The sequence below is a fragment of the Dasypus novemcinctus genome, chromosome 29 (genome assembly GCF_030445035.2).
Source record: "Dasypus novemcinctus isolate mDasNov1 chromosome 29, mDasNov1.1.hap2, whole genome shotgun sequence".
Lineage (NCBI taxonomy): Eukaryota > Metazoa > Chordata > Mammalia > Cingulata > Dasypodidae > Dasypus > Dasypus novemcinctus.
This window is the reverse complement of record NC_080701.1, coordinates 25,622,882-25,648,141: the sequence shown is the minus strand read 5'-3', so window position 1 is coordinate 25,648,141 and position 25,260 is coordinate 25,622,882. Positions and strand designations below refer to the sequence as shown.

The 25,260-nt window shown below is 40.3% G+C and overlaps 1 protein-coding gene across 4 annotated transcripts; it reads right to left on the bottom strand.

The window, feature by feature from the left end:
* Positions 1 to 269: 269 nt before the first annotated feature.
* Positions 270 to 16,901, bottom strand: GOLGA7 (golgin A7). Of its 4 annotated transcripts, none has more exons than XR_002798622.3 (6): positions 16,757 to 16,808; positions 16,407 to 16,539; positions 10,755 to 10,907; positions 5,051 to 5,152; positions 3,987 to 4,052; positions 270 to 1,666 (listed from the first exon to the last, which is right to left on the bottom strand). XR_002798622.3 is itself a non-coding variant. In XM_004468696.5 (6 exons), exons 2-5 carry the CDS (start codon positions 16,515 to 16,517, stop codon positions 4,001 to 4,003), a joined length of 414 nt encoding a protein of 137 aa, XP_004468753.1. In that variant the 5' UTR covers positions 16,518 to 16,539; positions 16,862 to 16,901; the 3' UTR covers positions 270 to 1,666; positions 3,987 to 4,000. The 4 variants fall into 4 exon arrangements, 3 of the variants coding, with proteins under 3 accessions (XP_004468753.1, XP_071068771.1, XP_004468752.1); XM_004468696.5 differs by lacking the exon at positions 16,757 to 16,808 and adding an exon at positions 16,862 to 16,901 and having other exon boundaries at positions 3,987 to 4,048; XM_071212670.1 differs by having other exon boundaries at positions 3,987 to 4,048; positions 16,807 to 16,823.
* Positions 16,902 to 25,260: the final 8,359 nt, after the last annotated feature.

Sequence of the window (25,260 nt, the reverse complement as noted above, 5' to 3'; positions counted from 1 at the left end):
TTTCTAATGAAACATTTCAATCTTTTATTTAACTGAATACATTTTTGGCTCTTAAGGACTATTTCTTGATTTTTACCTATGCTACCATATCTGCTTTTGTGAGATAAAGCATGTAAAAAATTCGAAAGGTGTGATGTACTATATAGATGTTTGTTTAAAAATACTAAGCTACACTGTACCAGTGATTCTAGTAGTATTGTCTATCTGCCAAATTTAATGCCATATCATTTACCACTTTACCAAATACACCAAATATGACCCAGAGACAATTTGTTTAAGAAAAGTTTTACTAATGTGTTAATATATCAGCAAAGTTATTGCAACGGGTTTAAAAGGCAGACAGACACACTATTACAGGCTGTAAAGTAACAAAAGGGTTTTATACAATTAAAATATTACACAGACTTATGGGATTTATTGAATAACTAGCCCATAAAAAAATTAAATCTCAAAGATTAAATCCAGTATTAGCACCTACAATATCTCTGAAAGTAAAACTTTTAACCGTTTCATTCTCTCCTAATTTATTTCTTAACTCTCTCCTAAGTACAGTGCTCTCAAGCCCTAAAGATGAACTAAGGGCCCAAGAAGCCCTGATACTAAGAATGTACAGCCAAAAGGACTAGAAATATCGACACAGAATTGGGAGTTTTACTTGGAAATCACTTACTTTACTTGAACCATAAGATTTCTGTGCACTGAATACTGTTTATGCGGAAGGTTTATGATACTTAAGGTTTGCCAGTAAGGATAGTTTTTAAAAATTAGCAATATACAGTATTAGTCCTATCAAATTTTTTCCTCATGAGTTATATTTATAACAAAACTATAATTAAAATATTTATTACACTTGATTACACATTCAGGGACACGGCAAGGAACATTTATGTTTGATGGTTTAGCATCCACTTTATTGTGCTTACTTATTTTTGTAATGAACAAGCAAAACACACATCCTCCCAACATTCATGGTAATGCAATAATAACATAAAGTTCTCCAAAGAAAATAACTAGAAATTGGATTAAATACTGGTTTAATTAGGAATAACTGCTTCAATAAAACAAATAACATTATACATTATTTTTCTAATAAGCTCTAGTTGGAGGAAAAAAACAGCAAAAATTGATCTTTTTAAGATCTAAGTCATGGCAAAACTGGTAGTTCCTTGAAATCTGGGCGATGCATTAGCAAAACCACAGATACAGCCTATCCCTCACCAAAATCCCAGAGAAAAGCATCTTATTATCTTGGGGGAATAAGACTGAACACTGCTGAAGATATGACTTGTCAAAGTCTAAAGTCATCTGGGAGGCTCACCCGAGGAATGAGCAGAACCTATGGTACTGGTGGCACGTAAGAAATCAGCTTTGGGTTGGGCTGACAGCATATTTCATTAAATGGCTTTGAATAGAAAGTGAAATGCTTCATTGTGTTTGCTCAGAAACTAATCAAAAGATTACAGAGTCCTACACAATTTCGAGACACAAAGTGGATGCTGAACGATTAGAGGTCACCCTGGGTGTGGAATTTTAGAAAGTTAGTCCTTGGAGTAAATGGCACCATGGCTCTGGCAGCAGATACAAAGGAATGATGCTCTGGAGAGGAGGTAGGGGACACTCTGCAATCGGCCAGTGGATAGATGAGGGTCCCAGCTTAAGGTGGGATCTGCAATTAAAGGGGAAAAAATAAAGGTTTTAGAAAGAGATGCTAAAAATAAGCTCTAAAAACATCTCTCTTACCCCAGGTGATATGAGCTCATACTCTGTGGACTATATTGTTTATTCTGTGACCCTGGGGTTCTATTTAATACAGTTTTTGGGTCTGTACTCCCTGCCTTAGTGAGCACACAGAGCGTTCAACAGCCTGGACATGCTGGTATACTGAACTCTTCCCCAGTCGTGTCATGAGGGGTGGTGTAGCCAGCTGCCTCGATTGGAACCCTGGCTCTGTTGTTTACCCTGGGACAAATTACCTCTTTATACCTCAGTTTCCTCATATGAAAAACAGGGATAACAGTACCTACCTTGTAGAACTGTAGTGATGATTAAAATTAAGCATTTAGAATAGTGCTTGGCACACAGTAAATGCTAACAAATATTGGCTATTTTTGTTATCAAAAATAGAATAATTGTGATAGAATAATCATTTACTCCATTTTTAAAATAAAAACAATCTTAACACAGAGAAAATACCATCAGTCTATCTAATAATGTGACTATAAAGATGTGACTGCCTAATAGCTACAAGATGTTAAAAATTTAAATTAAAAAAATATTTTTGTTTGAAGCTCTTTTTTTATAAAGGCCATTCTCAGGGTTTATGTACTCTTTTATTAAATCATTAATTTAATTTCCACCAAATGCTTCAACCTGTAGCCCTGAAAAAAATGGTAAATCAGAATTATCCTTGCAGTTCTTCCCCTTCCTCCAAGATCTCTACCCATACCAGGACCTGAGCCCAAAGAGCACACAGCTCTGAAAACTAAATTGTGTTGAACAAAAATATTTGCATTCGTGAAACTATCCAGAGGCTGCTAATGTAAATCTTTCCCATTTCAAAATTTCACAGTTGTTTGAATATTGATAGATTAGCCTCTGGTGTGTAATTGCTCAAAACCCCACACCACCTCAGAAAAACATTCTATTTAGTAATAATTGCTGCAAAATGAGTCATGACAAATGGATTGTGCCAAGTCAAGGCAGCTGCAGTTGATAAAACAAACTTACTGCAATGGCATGTAACAAAAACCACACATAAGGTTCCTGATTGCACATTTGAGAAACTGTACATGAGAAAAGTGTATGGACAAGTGTTCCAAAACAGAGTCTTTTCAAAGAAATAAACTTAGGGCAGAGCATGTTATTGCTTAGATCTCTGGCTTTTAAGAAGTCAGTTGATACATTCACTAGTGATAAAAGTAGGCAGCTTTAAAATGCTGGTTGGTTGTAAGATTCAATACATGGTACAGAAGCAGACAAATTATTTTTTTAAGTATTGAAAAAAAAAGGGGGGGGTGGGGATAAGTTCTTAACCTGGCATATAGTAGGTAACCCAAAATGATAACTATTGTTGTTATTGCTGCTCTGGGAAGGAATATGCCTGCTTTGGTACATTCTGTTTCTGTGCCTGTTAATTAGTGACAGACATCTGCAAACACAGTCAATTAGAAAAGTGCAGTAGCAGAACAGTATCTGTAGAAAGAGCACGTGACTGAAGCTGACAGAAACAATGAAGTATTATCTTCTGCCGCTTAGAAGGCTGAGCTAATGTTCTATGGCTTCAAGAACTATGAAAATAGTTCCAGAAAGTCACAATATGATATCACGATAGATTCCTATTACCACTAACCACTTTGTTTCTCACTTATCCAAGGGCATCATATGGATTTACAATAGCATAAACATTCTAAACAAAGGAATTACATTTTTTATTTTAAAAAATTTTTTCTATTTTTTTGGTTTGATTTTTTGGATTTAAATTTACAGTTCTACCCATTGGTTAATGTTTCTTACAGGGCTCTGAAACTATTTAAATACAATAAAGGAAATATTCACAATCTCCCATTCCCCTCCAAAATGGTCCTTTGGTTATTCATTTGCCATATAGGCAGGGAAATTTCTGAATTGCTTTTTATAGGCAAAACCAAACTATTAAATGCCTACGGTAGTTCTGAAATATTAAAACAAAAGAAAACAAACAAATCTCCCAAAACAAAACAAAGGACCAACAAAACCAGTCAGGGAAAAAAACAAAAGAAAACAAAACAGGGGAAAGAAAAATCAGGGTTCAATTCTACATCACAAAATAGAACAACAGTTAAATACAGATTTTAAATAGCAAGCTAATATAGTGATTAACTTAAATAATAAGTTAATACAGCAAATACACCAATATTTAAGGATTTATTTACCATTCAGGGAAGGAAAATCCATGCATCCTCCAAATTTGCAAAAACTGAATATAAACCATATAATTTTGCATTTACCTTTATTCTATGGTTTATCTTCCACTGCTCATGCCTCTGTCTTCATAAATGGTAATTTCAATCTAACAGCATGGCTGTTAAGAAAACACACTATAGAACTAAACATATAAAAGGGACAATGGCAAGATGATGAATGTAACCTGCTCAGTCTTCCCTTTAAATTTGCTTTATTTTTAAATTATTAATTTTTTGGTATTCAAGTTAACTATGATGCTGAAAATGTTAAGAAATGTAATTACTTATAGAACTTGATATGTAGATCCTCCCTAAACATTTATTACTTATTTCATTTTTGGAAAACAATTCTGAAAAAGGGTGCCTTGTTGTAAGTCTAGGGGGTTCTTAGCTGAGAATTCCTGGAAGTAGTGAATTAAGGGGTTTGAAAACCTCCTGAAATTCTATGCAAAATTTTTCTCTGGAGAGAGTTCATGACCCCTCAAAAGTTTCAGAACCATTTCTGCAGAATATAATAAAACAGTTGAAATTATTATCAGCTGGAAGGCCTGGGATTATGTGATCTTCATTTTTAAAATAATTGTTTTACTCATTACTCTAGTTATCAAACTAAATTAGTTTTTTTTGCGATTTTATTTACCAAATTAACTTAGTGATTTTCAAAGCTTGCTGCCTCTAAAAATATGCACAGTATGTCAAAGGTAATGAAATTATACATCTGGAAGCTGTAACTGATTTCAGCTAGTCAGAAGAACCCATGGAAGGCAATTCATTTGGATGACAAGTCTCACCACACATTTTGAGTTTATGCATTTTTCTGCAGCTGAAATGCTTTACTCGTGCCACCACCAGTATGACTACAAGATGCCCCAGAACCACCAAGGAAGCCAGAATTTCGAATCCTGAACAACCTGCAGAAACCTGCGCTCTCCCAGGCTTCAAGGACAATGCTGGCGCCAGGAGGCTTACGGTGGCGACACAATTAACACCAAGCCTTCCTAGAGTAAACACCAGAGAGGGTTCTATGCTCTCTAGCCAGTGCCAACAAGTGCCATCGGAATTTTTGTTTTATAAATACTTTGGCCATATGATCGGGTCTAAAAAGATACAACTCGAAGTCCTCTCTCAATGGGATCTGTCAGGAGGAGGCCTTGGGGAGCATATATCTTCTCATTCTGCTCTTGAATGTATTTGGAGACTTTCTTCAGAACCTGTCAGGGAGAAATACCACAGCTTTTTACAGATTGCATCAGCTTTCCCTTTAGGCATCAGCTAGATCTCCAAATAGTCAGGCAGTGAAGAGTTTTCAAAGCAAGGCATGTAGGTATTCATATGGAGGAGTGCGTTTCGGACCACTGGCTGACACCAGCTGCATACAGCCCCAGAGTACATAATACACACACCGGGCACAGCATGACCCAGTGTCTAGGATGTAGCTGAAGAGCAGATGCACACGCAAGCACGAGGAGACCCAACACCCTTCCCTCCTACCTCCTAGTCACCTCAATCCTGGACATCGAGAAATAAACCGACGATTACACACACAACGGCTAGTTATGCCTTTTCTCTTTCCCTGCTCTCATAAAGTGTTGTTCACGGGACTTCTTCTAATTTCAAGGATAGCTCCTGGCCTTCCCTTTTAATACTTAAGAATTGTTTCTTCTCTCCTCTGTTTTCATCTACTTGAAGTCACAATGCAGGTTGGCCTATTACAAAAGGTAGCCCCGTCGCTTTAAAACTGAAAAGTTTCCTTCCTTTGTAAAGCACGTGGGCTTTAGCTCTAGCGGAGCTTCTGACGGCCTTAGGTGCCTTATGTCGTTTCCATGAACGCATGCAGTGCTGCTCGACAGTGTGCTCTCGTCTTCAAGATGGGAACTTCAATTTGTACGTTAAGTATGAAGGTTGTAAAAGTCAAGGCAAATGTAGACAAAAGCCAGATAGGATACAAAGGAACTTCTGGAAATTACCAAATCTCCAGATTTATTAAGGGCATTTCTGAGACACGTAAACTAGAAGGAAATAAATCTTAATAGCTATATCCAAAATCAAAGAGTTACATGTTTTATTTCAGACTCAGAGTCATCATAACCCTTTTCTGGGCCTAATGTTCAAAGAGGCTTTGATCCAGCTCTTTAAATTACTATCTACTTCCCTAAATTCGCACGATTGGCAAATGATCAAGTCATAGACAAATGTGATAACAACAGAAAGGGTAAAAAGAACTGTATGAAAATTAAGTTGGAAATGAAGCTATGATTTATTCAGATTTCATTTCTGGGGATAAAACGATCTCACGTTTTATGCTTTTTAAAAAGAGCATGGTATTATTGAAAAACCAAAAACCAAAAACCAAAAACCAAAAAAACAACCTGCAGGTCCCAGATTTTACATGTAGTAAGCTAAGAATATTATATCTAAAAGCTATTTTTCACCTAATTACCAGAAGTAATACATACATCATTCTCTTATTTTCATCTCTCAGATATATCTATGTGTGGTGTTCTTGGTCTCCACAAATAAAAAATAAATCTGAGGTACTATCTTTCTATCACAGCTTGTCAATTGTCTTTAAATAAAGAATAGAGGGAAGTAGCTCGTAAAGGTGCCCAGCTCAGGACTCTCGGTCTTCTCTCCAATTTCCTTCTCAGCTTACATACCAGAATTCGAAACTGGAGAGTCAGTCTCCCCTCACCCTGTTCCATTAATACTAGGGGAGACACTCGGAAAAATGTTTGCATGGTTGGTTTCAAAGAAAGGATTCCTTCAGAACAGCTTTCTTTCCTCTCTTCTTGGGTATAGATTACTAGCAAAGAAATAGCATTCCTTTATCTGATTCAAGCAAAACTTCACTGGGGCAGGGTTTTCATTTAAGCTTTAGTAACATTCATGTGCACTCAGATATCTGTTCAGAAAAAAAACAATTAGTTTTCTTTTTGTGTAATTCCAAATCCTTCTCTGAAGGCATTACTGTCCTAAACATGATGCTTTTAAACTCTTACTCTCTAGCAATATAAAAGCATTAATGTGAGTAAACTCATAACAGCATCCTAGACAAGACAAAGCACCATTCTTACCACATGAAACCTTATGCTGGTATTTTACTCACACATTATTTTTGGTAAATCAATGTCAAAACAAAACATGATATATAGAAAATTATTTCTGCTGTTCTCAAACCTTCAACAAAACCTTAGCTTGTATAATGTTTACAAAGCTAAACATAATCAAACCTCAGGTAAGGCTACTCTCCTCCCTGAGATTATTAAGCCTAACTGAGGCCAAGTAAGAACACCAGGATCTGAGTATTTTCAGTAAGTATCCAAGCTTCCCTTGCTCATTTTACAGATTATAGCTTATAAGCAGAAGGGATATTTTCTAGTTGATGAACAAGGCATACTGCTACTGAGTGAAGAACCTTCTCCAAGTCCATTTGTTCCCTAATTATAATGGGTAACAACAATAGAGAAATGACACTGAAGTCTTTATCTTCATTTTAAATCAATAAATAGCACATTATAGGACAAAAATGCATGATTGTTCTATGAGATTTAAAAGGCCTATTTATAGTTTCAAAAAATTTAACCCATATGACAGAGAGTAGGGACTATTATATTTGGCTTACTGTTTGTAGAGTAGGAATTTCAGTGTTTAAAACAATAAAGAGTAAATTACTCAACCTTGTCCTTTCATAAAGTAGAAAATAGCCTAGAAATTCCTAGGAGACAAACGGAGAAAGGGGTGCTCATTTTATCAAAAGTATAAATACACTTTTGAAAAGTTTTCTTTTTAAAGTATAGATACTTTATATCTTAATTATGATTACTCCAGTTATTCATTTTTATGATCTAGCTATCTATATTCAGTTTCTTAAAAAAAAATAATTTATTTGAAAAATGTGGCCATGCCTTAAGTTTTGGTTTCTTGATTAATTTTATTTGGTTTTTACTTGCTTTATAATCTACAAAAAAGGAAGAGACCTTGATTAGACCTATCAGATAGTGCATTATGTATTGCTATAACCCAAGTTAAAACACATAGTGGGATTGCACAAAAATTTTAAATGACATACAGGTTATTTATATATAAATGGGAAACTTCTAAGAATATAACTGTAGATTTTTCCGAATTAGTTTTTTCGAACAATAAAATGAAATGTTTTCACACATACCATCAACCACTCTTAACACAGCTGGATCAATTTCCATTGTATTTCTGATACTGAGAACTGCTAAATGCTTTAGCATAAATAAACCAGAAACTGCTAAAATAGATTACTTATACTTGAAATAAATAAATCATATATGTGAGTTCATAAATATCAGATGGAAACTTACATAGACACTAACTTCATTTTTAAATCTATGTTAAGAAAATACTGTTTATTAAACATCTACTATATATTAGGCAATTTATTACTTCCAAGATCCATTTACATTTGAAAAAACAACTCAGACTTAGATTAAATAATTTGTCTAAGATACTATAATTAATAAATAAGTTGTCTGGCACCCAATTATTTTTTTTAGGCGGTATCAGGGATTGATCCTGGGACGCTGTATGTGGGAAGCAGGTGCTCAACCACTGAGCTACAACCACTCCCCATCAATTTCTTTTTACACAGACATTAGGAGGAGGGCTGTATATCTATTTAATCAAATACACATGGATAAATAAAAGTTCATTAACATTTTATTAACAAATCTAAAAGACAGAGAAATGACAACTCAAGCATCTGATCCTCCACTAACCATGAGTAAAATACTCTGGAGACTGTATTTCTACCTTAAATTGGCAATATTATTTAAGATTTTAAATGACTATACATGGACAAGAGTTTTTATATCAATTAGCCTTACCTTCCCTGCCCACATTCAACTCCTTGTTGAGTCTTGGTTTTATTGTCAGCATACCGTGTGAATTTGTCCCCCTCCTTCCACCTCTACTGCTCAGCACCTAGTGCAAGCTATCATCATCTCTTGCTTAGACTTCTGCAGAGCTTCCTCAATGCCTTCTACTTTTATATCTTTTCTCCATAGAGCAAGAGGATCTCTTTAAAACAAAAATCTGACAATCATGTCACTCTCCTGCTTAAAATCTTCGAATGGCTTCCAAATTCACTGAAAATAAAATCTAAACTTCTTTCCATGGACTACCCAGTCCTGAATGATACAGCTCCTGCTTCTTTCTCCAAATTCATCTCTTGCCTTCTTCTCCTGCCACAGGGGCATTCTTTCAGTAAAAAAGAAGCGTGCCAGCGGAACTCAGTATTTTTTACTTAAAGAGGAAGTACTAAGGCCAAACACAGATACAAATCCTTTATAACTGCTGATTTGATTGTAAGGACATTAAACAGGAGCGAAAGTTAGTTCCTTCTCTGTGTGATATGGATAAATGTATAAATTACTAATTTAGTTATTTAAATATACCCTTTATATGAGATAGGATTACAACAACACTAAAAAAATACATGTCAGGATGCTAATAAAGAATACAGCAGTATTTTCAACCAGGAGCTCAAAGTAATTTTAGTTATAACTGTATCTGCTCTTCATTATGTGGAGTGCAAGGCAATCACAGGGTCATCTCTATCAGATGGTGAGAATGTAGATATTCTGACAGGATTTCATTTTCTAAACACTGTGAGAATTTAATGATACATTAGGGGTTTACTGTGAATAACGTCAGGTCTTTAATTTAACATATCCGATGAGTACCTACTATACCATCACACAGCGTTAGGCATTAGGAGGAATACAAAATTGGTTAAGGGCACTGCACTTGACTTCAAGAAAAATTCATACTTGAAGGAAAAATAAGACAAGAGTGTAAACGGCTACATTCCAAAGTAGAGAGTGACAGGTACCATAAAATAGATACAAATAAAATGTTGTGGGGATGAGAAGGAAAGAAAGAATTCTGAGCAGCAAAGTAAGGAAGAGTTAAGTGGAAGTGGAACATAAGGGGATGGTGGGACCTGAACATCAGAGGAATGGCTTTCTAGGAGGAAGGAGACATGGAGCGTTTGCTGGTAACCAGTGAGGAACTGAGTGTGGCTGAAAGATAAAGCGAGGGAATTTTACTCAGTGGCAATAAATGGGAATCCAGGGAAGGTCTCTGGATTGGCCGGAGTGGTGGGGGAAGTCAGGCTGTGTTTTAAGAAGAGAGCAGACATACTGGACAAGAGAAGAACGGAGGCCCCGGGACTAGTGGAAGACTCTTCAGCAGTCTAGGAGAGGGGTGATAAGGGCACAAACTAGGAGTGGCTGAGGAAATCATGAAGAGTTAATGTATGGGAAAGTGGTAAATAGCTCATTCTTTGACAGCTGATTAATTTTTCCCTCTTCCTTATCCTCCACACCTGAATAGACAGAAGTTCTAGTAACCAAAATGGGGAGGTACGAGGTCTGACTTTTGGACATTCTAAGGGGAGAAGCCAGCAGGCAGTATGAAAGACAAGATAAGAACTCAGGTGGGAGCGTAAGACTGAAGAGTGAAATGTGGGAAATCAAGTAAAAAGGAATTTCAGAAAGCTGGGCAGAAGGAGAACATTTAAGTTTCTGACATTCTTCATAAGTGTAGGCAAAATTTGAACATTGACATGTCCACTCCAAGTTGACATAATTCTGACCTGTTTCTGAAATGCTCAGGCCTCTTTCCTATGTGCTCTGGATGTTAGGAGCAAAAACAAAATTTCAGTATTAGAAATGCTCCTATAAATTTCGTGGCAATTGTCGCCATGTAAACATAGACACGTAACAGACTTGCCTTCTTTATGATTTTAAAAGATTTGGGGAAAAACAAACATAGCCTCACCTTCTCATAATGAGTTTCCATGCATAAGAAGATGGTATAAGCTGTTAAACAAGCCAGACAGCCTTCGAGGTATGACTGACCCCCGAGCTTTTCCGCTTCTGCATAAAGGTTATTTAGTGTTCGAACTGTTTCTTCAAACTGTTGTCTATCAATCTGCAGGGAAGAAAAAAAATAAAAATTAAAAAAAGGTTGGCAACTCACTAATGTTTGCTGCCATTCATTTATTTTGCTGTTTGTCAATATCCTTATCTAAGAGTAAACAATTTTTTAGATGATTAAGTCTGGACTTGGGAAGCGGACTTGGCCCAGGGGATAGGGCATCCGTCTACCACATGGGAGGTCCGCGGTTCAAACCCCGGGCCTCCTTGACCCATGTGGAGCTGGTCCACGCGCAGTGCTGATGCGCGCAAGGAGTGCCGTGCCACGCAAGGGTGCCCCCCATAAGGAGAGCCGCCCAGCACGAAGGAAAAGTGCAGCCTGCCCAGGAGTGGCACCGCACACACGGAGAGCTGACGCAGCAAGATGACGCAACAAAAAGAAACACAGATTCCTGTGCCGCTGACAACAGAAGCGGACCAAAAGAAGAACACGCAGCAAAAGGACACAGAGAGCAGACAACTGGGATAGGGGGTTGGGGGGAAATGGGAGAGAAATAAATAAAAAATAAATCTTAAAAAAAAAAAGTCTGGACTTATGTTACTAAAACTGCCTCAGAATTTGTTGAATTTTATCCCTCTTATGGACACTGAATATCTTCAAGTTCAATATGTTACTTCTTTATTCTTTATACTGCCTTTCAAGTAAATTCTTTATATTTTTATCAATTATCAATCCATCCACCTACCCATTCACTTGTATTTACATATACTGAGCACCTACCATCTGCTCTGAGACTATGACAGGCTTCAGTGAGAGATGAATGAGACACTGTCTCAGTCCTCAAGCAATCTATAGCCATGGGGAGCAGAACAGGCGTGCAAACATAAAAAGGCAATATATAAAGTACAGCAGGGGCACAGGAGGAGGGGGAAGTTCCCTTTACCTAGGGAGAGCAAGTATTCTTAAACTGAGTAGCTAGGCCAAAAAGGGAAAGGCATTTTAAGTTTTAGATTCTGTTTACTTGATCTCCCATCTCTTTTTTTTTTTTTTAATTAAATTTATTTATTTCTCTCCCCTTCTCCCCCCGCCCCAGCTGTCTGTTCTCTGTGTCTATTTGCTGCGTGTTCTTTGTCCGCTTCTGTTGTTGTCAGTGGCACAGGAATCTGTGTGTCTTTTTGTTGCATCATCTTGCTGCATCAACTCTCTGTGTGTGCGGCACCATTCCTGGGCAGGCTGCACTTTCTTTCGTGCTGGGCGGCTCTCCTTGCGGGGCGCACTCCTTGCGCGTGGGGCTCCCCTACACAGGGGACACCCCTGCGTGGCAGGGCACTCCTTGCGTGCATCAGCACTGCACATGGGCCAGCTCCACAAGGGTCAAGGAGGCCCGGGGTTTGAACCGCGGACCTCCCATGTGGTAGACGGACACCCTAACTACTGGGCCAAGTTCGCTTCCCTCCCATCTCTTTTAAAGTAACTACTTTATTACTGAAAGCTCACACTGAATAAGGAAAAATCTCAAACTACCACACAATCTTTCACACTAAGTCTTTCCTATTAACCCCCTTCTACTCGTGAGTGACATCTCATCCTCCATTTACACTGATACTTCCATTGTCACATCCACCCCCCGCTATTTTTTTCTGGGAGGTGAGGAACAGTCCAATTATCATCACCCATTTTTCACTCTTACCATTTGCTTTTACTTTCCTTTTTTGATATCAATTTACTTTTTTCTCCCAACAGTACCTTGTAGATTTCAAATCTCAATTCTTTATCCTAGGACTTTCAAGGCCCATTAGTAGAGTATTTCACCCAATATCATCATTCTTGATAACAAACTACAATTCATCAGTCCTTACTCATGTCCTTCTACATAATGCCTTCCTTACTCCTAAAAATCTTAACTACTATATTAAGTCTTTTAAAATCTTTCTTTGTATGAAAATGGACTGAGAGAAAAATCAAAGAACTTCAATATACAGTTTGGGACAAAACACCCCAAGAACATGATTTTTAAGGAATAAAACAATTCATGATCATCACCCTTACACTGTTAAAATCCTCTAGGGTAGAGGCAGCTGTGTCATTTTATGTTCTTTGTGTGGAAAACTATGAGGACTCAATGAGTCAGTGGCGTGAAAAAGTTTAATGTCTCTAAATTGTGGTGGTTCTAAATATTTTTCAAAAGGAGCTAATTTTTTAAAAAAGCAATTTTATTGAGATATAGTCACACACCATACAATCCATCTAAAGTGCACAGTCAGTGCCTTTTGGTTACTGTCAAGGATCAGGTGGGTGGAGATGGTGCTAAGAGCCAGGACAGGGCTCTTTCTTAGACTCACTTCTTGAAGATGAGATACAAGATTAGTTTTCTGGGAAAGCTACTAAGTAAAAGAGTTCTCATTCCCTGAAGATGGACTTGGGAGAACAACAACTGTAAATAATTATGCTCATGTAACCATACCCAAGTTAATACCTTCAGTTTGCCCACTAGTAAACTCACAAGTCTTTATCTCAAATATTCACATTTCACTTGACTACAATATGTAATCTGATAAAGAAAGCCCTTTTATTTACACTTCTTCTGACAATGATTCAAAACCATGGGATCCAACCCAGAAACATCTTCTTTCTTTCAGATTATTTCTGTACATACCAGAAATACTAATTTTTAAGAGTTATTTGGAGATTACAATGTTCTAAGGGATAGAGACAAAGTGGAGATCATGCAAAAAACACCATGGTCACGGTTTTTTTTTTTTAAGGGTTAATAAAGAAAAAAAAGGAATGAAAGGCTAAAAGTAAATGTCAAAAATTTCTTGGAAAGGTTATTTAAAAGGAAAAGGGAGATAAAAGTAAAAGAGCATTGAAGACAGCAGCAAATATACATGACATATGTAATGTGCAAGGACTCGAGGACAAAATGTAGGCTTTTAAAATCTCATTACTTTAGGCACTATGAAGAACTGTCTGTCCCCTCTGGGTACCTAGACATTACTACAGGAATGAGGTAAAAATTTGGAGATGTGTGAAGTTGGGGCCAAATACAAATTCCCCCTAATAAACACTGAAAATCAGAATGCAAGTATGTATCAGGCTTGTTTTCCCAGAATTTTTGTTACTTGTTGAACAATATGCTAGAAAGCATGATGCTGAAGCTTAAGGTTGTCAAGAGTGGCTAGTCAAAAAGTAATCTCTACAGACCAGATGCAGAGACATATTTTTAAAGGTATGTACGAGAACAATGAAATGCCTCAAATAGAACTCACTCAGTTCTCTTCTACCTAGGCCAAGGCTGTCTAAGATGTCTGTGTTTTGGCTAAAATGAGAATAAAGCTTCCTTTAAATAACTGTTCTGGCAAAAAGCACAAAAGCATCAAAATAATACAGTTGGGCAGTGGAGAAATGAACACTTTGACAGAACTTGTTCTCACTTCCAAACTAAAGGGAACAGATGTGTGTGTGTGTTTTAATGCTTAAAAGTTAGATGAAACATTTGTATATTATTTTCTTCCTATATTAAATTGCCAAATGTAATGTTTTCACAAAAGGAAAATCAGGTCTACTGGCAGAGCCATCAGTAAAGTTTCTAGGGTAAGTAGTAGATAAAAAGAATTTTTCAATTTTCCATCAAAGCAAGGAAGATTTAAACCTTTTAAGTTTAAATTGAAGTTTAATCTCAGCACAGGAAAAAAAAAAATCAAAGCTTTCCAAAGCTGTTTAAAGTATAAGCTGGTGTTTTAATTCAAACACTGAAAAAAAAAAATTGAAGGCACAATTCAACAGCACCATGTAACGTTCCATATAGTACTTAGTACCACAAGCAATTCTGACCTATATGAAATCAAAACTAAAAGGACACCAGAATTTAAGAACAGTTTCCTGAAAGAATCAGTGGGGTACTGACTACATTGTGTTGGTGTATTCAGACTATAAAATAAAGGCTCTTCCACACACAGAGTGAAAGGCCAGTATCTGATTCTGCATTCATAGATTTGGCTAGACTATGTGCTGTATAAGTTTGACTTTAAAATCTGCAAACAAAAGAGTCTTGTAACATCCAAATAACTGTGGTAAAAAAAGAAGTTTACATTCTGATTTGAAAGTACATAAACAGTGTTAAGTCTTGGTTCCATTAGAGCCTTAAAAATAAACATTTGATCCACTTCCCGTAAGTCTCAATATGTAAAACACATTTACTGTGATGTTAAACTATTTTAAAAACAACAGCCAGTAGCTCTAGCCAATAGACAACTTGCTCAGTTTCTACCTCCTCAAACTACTGTGGAAAAGTCCACCTATTGTAGGGCTGGGTTAACGCATAAGATCATGACAACAAACTCTGGTATTTACATGGCATTTCACAAACAAGCTAATCTACAGAACATCTTTATAAGGCATTTAAGGAACACACAGGGGCAACTAACCTGCCCATGGTTATGAACCAAGTTGAAGGAAAGAGAAATACTGTAAGTGGTGGTTGTTGGTTTTCCAAACTTGGCAATCAGGTAGAGCAACCCACCTGGCTACGAGGTGACTTTAAATGGCTGCTACATATTTCTTCAGTGTGGACTCATCTACACCCACTTATTCAATGCCAGCATTTCTTAACCCCACGCCCATGGCATGCCTAATCAGCTCTCAGTCTGAGTAAACGGCCACACAGGAAAGAATCACAAAACTGGCTCCCATCTACCAGCAGTTAACCTCTGAACAGAAAACATAATCTAAGGTTACATGGCTCAGGACGAAAACAATCTCCTTTTGGATGGGTGCACACATGTGGGCACAAGGAAAGAGCACACACACACCAAATTGTATCTTTATAATAAGATACTTTTTTTTAAAGGTAAGCCTGAAGAATGGGGAAACACACCTCACTCTTTCACTTCTGTACACAAGGTTGCCCAAAAGACCTGCATTCTGAAGGCAGTTTTGATATACAGGCCCATACAGGTGGCTCCCAGCAATCACAGCTGGGAGCGGCGAGCTTGAGGCCTTGTTCTGAGATATTTTCCCGTCCAGTCCCATCTATCGCTCTACGGTTATTCGGGTCCTAAGGAGGCAAGACTACACGGCCCGGCACAGCTCATAACTCCTTCTGCTGAGGAGTGCGACCTGGGCAGTGGGCACAAACGCCAGTCACGAGAAGGATGATTTTTTCCTGTGTGGCGAGGTAAGAAAGACAGCTTACAGCTTGCTGAGTGAGGTGGTCTGGAGTCTCAGGAATTAGCTGTTCATCGCTGTGCTGTTGTCAGTCACCCGGGGTAGGGGCGGCCGGGAAGGAAGACTACTGGGTACGATTCCCCAGCGGGCATCGGAGTTCTACAGGGCCACCGCGCCCGGGACCTTAGCCTTTTCTCCTGCCAAGGCTAGGTCTTGCTTAGTGTCCTCTCCGTACACCACTGGCCAAGGCCCCTTCTTTGCCTCCCCCTTGCCAGAGCCGCGAGCTACCCGGCTGAGCGGGTGCCTGCCCAGGCCCCTTCCCGTCTCTGGGGAGTCTCCCCTCGCCCGACTCGCCCTAGGGCGAGTGCGGGGAGTCAGGCTGCGTACCCGGTTCTCCAGCTCCGCGGGGAACTTGGTCTGAAACTGGCAGCGTGTGCCACTGCTGTAGTCTCGCTGAATGAAGACCTTCCCGGACACCGGCGCCTGCTGCGGCCTCATGGCGAGGACAGGATCGGCCGCGCTGCGGATGCGGGGGGACACCAAGCGCGGGTCAGCTCCCCGGCCTGAACCCGGGATTCCGGCCCGCCAGCTCCTCGGGCCCACCCACCCCCCGAGGCAAGCCAATGCCTCCCCCACCCCGCTCCCCGTCACCCATGCTGTCACCGCCGGTCTTCTGCCACCGCCCCTGCCCAAGCCCCGCGCCCCCCACAGCCCGTTTCGGCCCGGGAAACACGAACCCGCCTCCTCTGCCCTCCAGCTGCTGTCGCACCGCCCCCCCGCCACTTACGACTTGTCGCAAAAAGCCTCCCTCTCCCGCCCCTCCCCAACTCCTCCGGCCTCACGTCTATGACCCGCCCTCTCCTCCGGCCGTAAAGTGACTCTGCCGAGGCTGCGCGCGCAGCTGGCAGGACCCGAGAGCCGACTCCGCCTCCAGCCTACCGGGGAGGAGCCTTTCGGGAAGGAAAAGGCGGGGCGACCGGGGCGGGGCGACCGGGGCGGGGCGACCGGGGCGGGGCGACCGGGGCGGGGCGACCGGGGCGGGGCGACCGGGGCGGGGCGACCGGGGCGGGGCGACCGGGGCGGGCGGGGTTCTAGGAATATCTCCACTGTGTCATTTCCTTATTGATTGTGCCAAGGTATTTTCTGATCACTGATTTTAAGGGGTTATTTTCACTGTTGATTTGACGGCGCAGTTTACAAGTGGGACACCACTCAACCCTATCAATGTGAAATAAACTCACAGAATTTAGAAATAGAAACTGCGGAGAGGGAAGCGGACTTGGCCCAATGGATTAGGGCGTCCGCCGACCACATGGGAGCTCCGAGGTTCAAACCCTGGACCTCCTTGACCCGTGTGGAGCTGGCCCATGTACAGTGCTGATGCGCGCAAGGAGTGCCCTGCCACGCAGGGGTGTCCCCCGCCTAGGGGAGTCCCACACGCAAGGAGTGCACCCTGTAAGGAGAGCCACCCAGCATGAAAGTTCAGCCTGCCCAGGGATGGAACCTCACACGGAGAGCTGACACAGCAAGATGGTGCAAGAAAAAGAAACAGATTCCTGTGCCGCTGACAACAACAGAAGCAACAAAGCAGAACACGCAGCTAATAGACACAGAGAACAGACAACTGTGGCAAGGGGGAGGGAGAAATAAATAAATCTTTAAAAAAAGAAAAAAGAAACTGCTGAGAACTACTTGGCTGTCAAAAAGACTGCCTGGGCTTCATTGTCCAGCATCCCTCCTCCAACCCTTTTCTCTAAAATATCTATCATATCACTTACCCCAAATATTTTCATACTACAACCCAGATGACCTGAGATGAGGAGCAATTCTGCTCCTCCCTATGGCTGTTGGTGTCCCTTTCCAAGGCATCCAAAGAAACCCCAAATTTCCCATGTCTGGTGGTGCCTGACTAAAACAATTTGTTGACACCTTTGTCTGATCCTGCCTTTTATTAATCTATCAATTTATCTCTTTTTTTTAAACAGCCTTATTGAGGTATGTTAGTCAGCCAAAGGGTGCCGGTGCAAAATACAGAAATCTGTTGGCGTTTATAAAGGGTATTTATTTGAGGTAGAAGCTTACAGTTACCAGGCCATAAAGCGTAAGTTACTTCCCTCACCAAAGTCTATTGCTGTGTGTTGGGGTGAGATGGCTGCTGATGTCTGCCAAGAGTTCATGCTTCTTGGGTTCCTCTCTTCCCAGTGCTGTTTCTCTCCTGGCTCAGCTGCTGTGCTCCTCTGCGTGCTTACTTCCTGGGCTCCAGCTCAAAACTCCACTTAACTCCTCTGCCATGTCATTTTCTCTCTGAGTCCCCACCACATCCTACTGGCCCAATCAAAGCCCTAGTCATAATTTAATCACACCAGAGGAAAAGACCCATTTACAAACATAATCCAATATTTCTTTTTGGAATTCATCAATAATATAAAAACTGCTACATGAGGTATAATTGGCAGATGATAAATGACATATACTTAAAGGGGACAATTTGATAAGTTCTGGCGTATGTATACACCCATGTAACCACCGTCATAATCAAGACCGTGAACATTCGTCATGCCCAAAATGTTGGTCATGCTCCTTTGTCCTGCCACCTTCCTGCCTGTCCCACTCCCCTTTCTCCAGGTAATTACTGATCTGCTTTCTTTTGCTGTACACTAGTTTGCATTTTCCTGAATATTATATAGGTTGAGCTGTGCAGTGTGTACTCCTTTTTAAAATCTAGCTTCTTCCACACTACTGTATTATCTTGAGATTCATTCATACTGTGTGTATCAACAATTCATTCCTTTTTATTGCTGAATAGTATTCCATTGTATGGCTATCCCATAGTTAGTTAATCCATTCACCTCTTGGTGGACAATGGGTTGCTTCCAGTTTGGGGTTATTAAAAGCAAAGCTGCTAAAATAGCTAAAGGACAGGCAGAAATGATGTGGAAAAAACACCAGGGGAAGGCTGGGCACTGCCCAGAAGAGAGAGGGGCAAAGGAAAAGAATCACGATGGCAAAACTGTGAGTTAAAAACTGCACCTGCTACTGCCAGTGCCCTCCCCCACCCTAAAGACACTTTATTTATTTGTTTGTTTGTTGTTTATCTCCTCTTCCCCATCTCTCCCCAGTTGTCTGCTCTCTGTGTCCATTTGCTGTGTGTTCTTCTGTGACTGCTCCTATCCTCATCAGCAGCACGAGGAATCTGTGTTTCTTTTTGTTGTGTCATCTTGTTGTGTCAGCTCTCTGTGTGTGTGGCCCCCATTCTTGGGCAGGCTGCACTTTCTTTTGCGCTGGGTGGCTCTCCTTACAGGGCGCACATCTTGCACGTGGGGCTCCCCTACACGGGGACACTCCTGCGTGGCAGGGCACTCCTTGCACGCATCAGCACCACGCATGGGCCAGCTCCACACGGGTCAAGGAGGCCCGGGGTTTGCACCATGGACCTCCCATGTGGTAGGTGGATGTCCTATTCATTGCGCCAAGTCCGCTTCCCTTATAGACACTTTTGAATTCTCAGGCCTCAGGACTAGCAGCTACAGACAAAGGAGACCCCAGGGATCTGCCTTCCCAGGAAAGGGAAGAGAAAGGGACAAAACCTAAGGCTGACTCAGTTTTTGACACACAAATTTGGTCTGCTCTGTCCCATGAGCCCTTCCAGGCCCAGGGGGACTGTGCCATTGTTTATCTTGAGAGCCGGCAAGGGACTAAAGAGATCCAACCCTCTCAGTCTCCCTCTCTACTGACCAGGAATGATTGTTGAGGATGCAGAAAGGAGTGGAATTATTTCCTAGCTGGGAAAAGGGAGGAGGCTGCGAGCAAAGGTTGGAGAACTGCCTCTGAGAAAGTTTGAATTATGAGGCTCTTAGCCTGCAGGCAAGATCCTCTATTACACTCAACCAGCCCTTGTTTCAGCAAACACACTCCAACCAGGCACTGAACTAAGAGGGCTGCCAACGAGCACCATTTACTGATGGACCAAGGAAGTGAATATGAGGAAATTAAGAGTAAATAAATAAAAGAGGCTTTTTGATACCTCCCTCCCCAAGAACCTAGGAAGCAGTCTGCAATGCATTACTGGGCCCAGGGCCCAGATTTGAGCAACTAACAGGGACAATCCTAAAGACCCAGAACGGGTTGAACCAAGAGTCATCAAACAACAGTAATACACAGTTGCCTGCCACTAAAACCCTAAAAAAGAGAGAAATCGGGCATCTAAGTAAACTCATCACTGTAATCAGATGGCTAGACATGAGCAAGAATTACAAGCCACACTAAGAAAATGGAAGAAATGACCCAAGAAAAGGAATATATCAAAGCCCCAGAAGAGATGGAGGATTTGAGACAACTAATCAACAGGTGACACAAATTTCCGAAATCAAATAAAGTGAAAGCTGACATGGCTAAAGAGAGAAATGACATCAATAAAACACTGAGTGAGCACGAAGAAGAATTTGAAAGCCTGAATAGAAAAGTAACAGAGCTCATGGGAATGAAAAAATGGTGAAATAAAAAACATATGAAAGGCATACAATGGTAGATTTGGAATGATAGAAGAAAGAATAAGCAATACAGAAGACAAAACAGTTGAAATAGAAGAGAGAGAAAAATTGAGCAGGGCTCAGGGAGTTAAATGATAACATGAAATGCAAAGTGTCACGGTAGTTCCAAAGGAGTAAAGAAGGGAAAAGGGGTAGAAAGAGTATTTGAGGCAATTCTTACTAAAGAAATGAACTTACATATCCAAGAATCACAGCATACGTCAATCAGAATGAATCTAAATAGAACTACTCCAAGACACATACTACTCAGAATGTTAAACATCAAAAATAAAGAGAAAATTCTGAAAGCAGCAAGGGAGTAGCCAACTATCACATACAAGGTATACCCCAGTAAGACTTAGTATGGATTTCTCATCAGAAACCATGGAGGTGAGAAGACAGTGGTTTGATACAATTACAATACTGAAAGAGAAAAACTGCCAAAGAGAAAAACTGCCAGCCGAGAATTCTTTATCCAGCAAAATTGTCCTTCAAGTATGAAGGCTAGTTTAAAATACTCACAAATAGAAAATAAGAGAGTTCATAAAAAATAATCCATCTTTTCAGGGATATTAAAGGGAGCCTTACATCCCAAAAGAAAAGGCAAGAGAGTGTAGAGGGCAAGACTACTGGAAAGGATAACCCAAAGTGAAAAAGACAGGTGAAAATAAGATAAGACATATGAAAACCAAAGAATAAAATGGTGGAAGTAAATACTGCCTTTACAGTAATTTCATTGAATGTGAATGGATTAAATTCCTCAATCAAATGATATATCTGACTGAATGGATTAAAAAACATGAACTGTCCCTGTATTGCCTACAAGAAACTCACCTAAGACCAAGGATACAAACCAGCTGAAGGTGAAAGGTTGGAAAAAGATATTCCACACAAATAGTATCCAAACAAGAGCAGGGTAGCTATACTAATATTGGACAAAACAGACTTTAAATGCAAAAAAGTTATAAAGGATACAGAATGCCATTAATAAAAGGGACAATCCACCAGGAAGATAGGTCATAAATGTGTATGCATCTAACCAGAGTGCCCCAAAATACATGAGACAAACTCTGGCAAAACCAAAGGGAGGAATAGACATCTTTACAATAATCATTGGAGACATCAACACACCACTCACATCATTAGATAGAACAACTATACAGATAATCAATAAGGAAACACAGAACTTCAACAATATGATAAACGAATAAGACCACAGGCATATACAGGATGTTGCATCCAAACTCAGTGGGTAATACCTTCTTCTCAAGTGCCCATGTATCTTTCTCCAGGATAGACCACATGTTAGGTCACAATGCAATTCTCAATAAATATAAAAAAGACTGAAATACAAAGCACCTTCTCAGATCATAATGGAATGAAACTGGAAATCAACAATAGATGGGGGAAGTGGATTTGGCTCAACGGATAGAGTAACTGCCTACCACATGGGAGGTCCAGGGTTCAAACCCAGGGCCTCCTGACCCATGTGGTGAGTTGGCCCATGCGCAGTGCTGATGCATGCAAGGAATGCCATGCCACGCAGGGATGTCCCCTGCATAGGGAAGCCCCATGCACAAGGAGCATGCCCCACACGGAGAGCCGCCCAGCATGAAAAAAGCACAGCCCACCCAGGAGTGATGCCGCAGACACGGAGAGCTGACGCAGCAAGATGACACAACAAAAAGAGACACAGATTCCCTGTGCTGCTAACAAGAATCCAAGTGGATACAGAAGAACACACACAGTGAATAGACACAGAGAGCAGACAACAGGGGGGAAAAGGGAGAGAAATAAATAAAAAATAAATCTTTAAAAAACCCTATAGATGGGAAAGCAGTTGTATTAGTCAGCCAAAGCAGTGCTGATGCAAAATACCATAAATTGGTTGTTTTTATTTTATAAAGGGTGTTTATTTGGGGTAGGAGCTTACAGATACCAGGCCATAAAGTGTAAGTTTCCTCCCTCACCAAAGTTTATTTTCATGCGTTGGAGCAAGATGGCTGCCGATGTCTGTGAGAGTTCAGGCTTCCTGTGTTCCTCCCTTCCAGGGTCTTGCTTCTCTCTGGGTTCAGGGTTCCTCTCTTCCCAGAGCTGTCTTCTTCCTGGGCTCAGGGTTCCTCTCTTCCTGGGGCTTGCTTCTCTTTCCTCTGTGAGCGGTACTTCCTGAGGCTCCAGCTTAAGGCTTCAGCATCAAACTCCAACATCAAAAATCCTCAACTCTGTCTTTGGACATGCCTTTTATCAGTGCCCTAATGATGTGGCCCATTCAAAGCCCTAATCATAACTTAATAATGCCCAGGTACAGACAGGATTACAAACATAATCCAATATCTGTTTTTGAAATTCACAACCTATCAAATTGCTACAGTGGTAAATTCACAAATGTGTCGGGGCTGACCAACACTCTCCTAAATAATCAGTGGCTCAAAGAAGAAATTGTAAGTGAAATTAGTAAATATATTGAGACAAATGAAAATGAGAACACAACTGATCAAAACTTATGGGATACAGTGAAGGCATCCCTGAGAGAGAAATTTATAGCCCTAACCTCCTATATTAAAAAAGAAGAAAGACCTAAAATCAAAGATCAAACTGAACGACTAGAAAAAGAATAGCCACCAATCCCAAAGCAAGCAGAAGGAAAGAAATAATAAATATTAGAGCAGAAATAAATGAAGTGAGAGCAAAGAAAGAAAAAAAAAATCAACAAAGTCAAAAGCTGGTTCTTTAGATCAATAAAATTGACAACCCCCTAGCTAGACTAACAAAGAAAAAAAGAGAGAAGATGCAAACAAATAAAATCATAAATGAAAAGCAGGGAAGTTACAACTGACCCCACAGAAATATAAAGGATCATAAGAAGTTATTATGAAAAACTGTATGCCAACAAAGTAGATCATCTAGATGAAATGGACAAATTCCTAGAATTGCACAAACAACCTACACTGATGTTATAAGAGATACAAGAACTTAACAAACCATTCACATTTAAAGAGACTGAATCAGTCATCAAAAAATCTCCCAACAGAGAAGCAGGCATGGCTCAAGCAACTGAGCTCCCATCTCCCATATGGAAGGTCCAGGGTTCGATTCCTGGGTTCTCCTGGTGAAGGCAAGCTGGTGAGCTGGCCTGAGTGGAGAGCTGGCCTGAGTGGAGTGCTGACCTATGTGGCAAGCTTGGCCAAGTGGACAACTGGTGCAGCAAGATGATGCAACAAAAAGAGACAAAGAGGAGAGACAATAAGAGACACAGCAGACCAGGGAATTGAGGTGGCACAAGAGATTGAGCATCTCTCTCCCACTCCAGAACGTCCCAGGATCAGTTTCCAGTGCCACCTAAAGAGAGGACAAGCAGACACAGAAGAATGCACAACAAATGACATAGAGAGCAGACAATGGGGGGAGGGGTGTCGAAATAAATAAATAAATAAAAATTTAAAACAGACAAACAAAAAACTCCCAACAAAGAAAAATCTAGGACCAGATGTTTTCATAGGTGAATTCTACCAAGCATTTAAAAAAAAATTAGGGGAAGAGGACTTGGCCCGATGGCTAGAGCGTCCGTCTACCACATGGGAGGACCACGGTTCAAACCCCGGGCCTCCTTGACCCTTGTGGAGCTGGCCCACGCACAGTGCTGATGCGCACAAAGAGTGCCGTGCCATGCAGGGGTGTCCCCTGCGTAGGGGAGCCCCACGCGCAAGGAGTGTACCCCATAAAGAGAGCTGCCCAGTGCGAAAGAAAGTGCAGCCTGCCCAGGAATGGCGCCGCACACACGGAGAGCTGACACAACAAGATGACGCAACAAAAAGAGACACAGATTCCTGGTGCCGCTGATAAGGATAGAAGCGGTCACAGAAGAACACACAGCTAATGGACACAGAGAGCAGACAATGGGTGGGGGTGGGGGAAGGGGAGAGAAATAAATAAAAAATAAATCTTAAAAATAAAAATTGGCACCAATCCTGTTTAAACTTTTCTAAAACATTGAAGAGGAGAGAAAATTACCCAACACATTTTATGAAGCCAATATTACCCAAATATCAAAGAGAGATAAAGATACAAGAAAGTAAAAGTACAACCAATCTCACTAATGAACATAGATACAAAAAATCTCAAAAAAATTCTTGCAAATAGAATCCAACAGCTATCAAAAGACTTATATATCACGACCAAGTGAGATTTATTCCTGGTATGCAAAGCCTGGTTCAACATAAAAAAATCAGTCAATGTAATATACCACATTAACAAATTGAAGGAAAAACCACATGATAATCTCAGTCAATGCAGAAAAGGCATATGACAAAATCTAGCATCCTTTTTTGATAAAAATATTTTGAAAGATAAGAAGAGAAGGAAAATTCCTCAATCTGATAAAAGACTTATATGAAAAGCCCATAGCCAGCATCCTACTCAATGGCTCTAAGACTGGGAACAAGACAAGGATGCCCACAGACACAATTTTTTTTTGACATTGTGCTAGAATTCTAGCTAGAGCAATTAGAGGAGAAAAAAACCAAAACCAAAAACAACAACAACAACAACAACAACAACAACAACAAAACCCAAAAAACAAAAAACCCAAAAAAACCTAAAGGCATCCAAATAGGAAAAAAGGAAGTAAAACTCTCAGTATTCACAGATGACATGATCCTATATTTAGAGAATTCTGAAATGTCCATCACTAAGCTACTTGAGCTAATAAATGA

What these genes read in the sequence shown, in the direction of transcription:
- GOLGA7 (XM_004468696.5), bottom strand. Translation starts at nt 16,517, where the DNA reads ATGAGGCCGCAGCAGGCGCCGGTGTCCGGGAAGGTCTTCATTCAGCGA. An exon ending in CCGCGGAGCTGGAGAACCGG is followed by an intron (nt 10,908 to 16,406) that starts GTACGCAGCCTG and finishes TCTTCCCTGCAG; the next exon opens with ATTGATAGACAACAGTTTGA. An exon ending in TGGAAACTCATTATGAGAAG is followed by an intron (nt 5,153 to 10,754) that starts GTGAGGCTATGT and finishes TCTCCCTGACAG; the next exon opens with GTTCTGAAGAAAGTCTCCAA.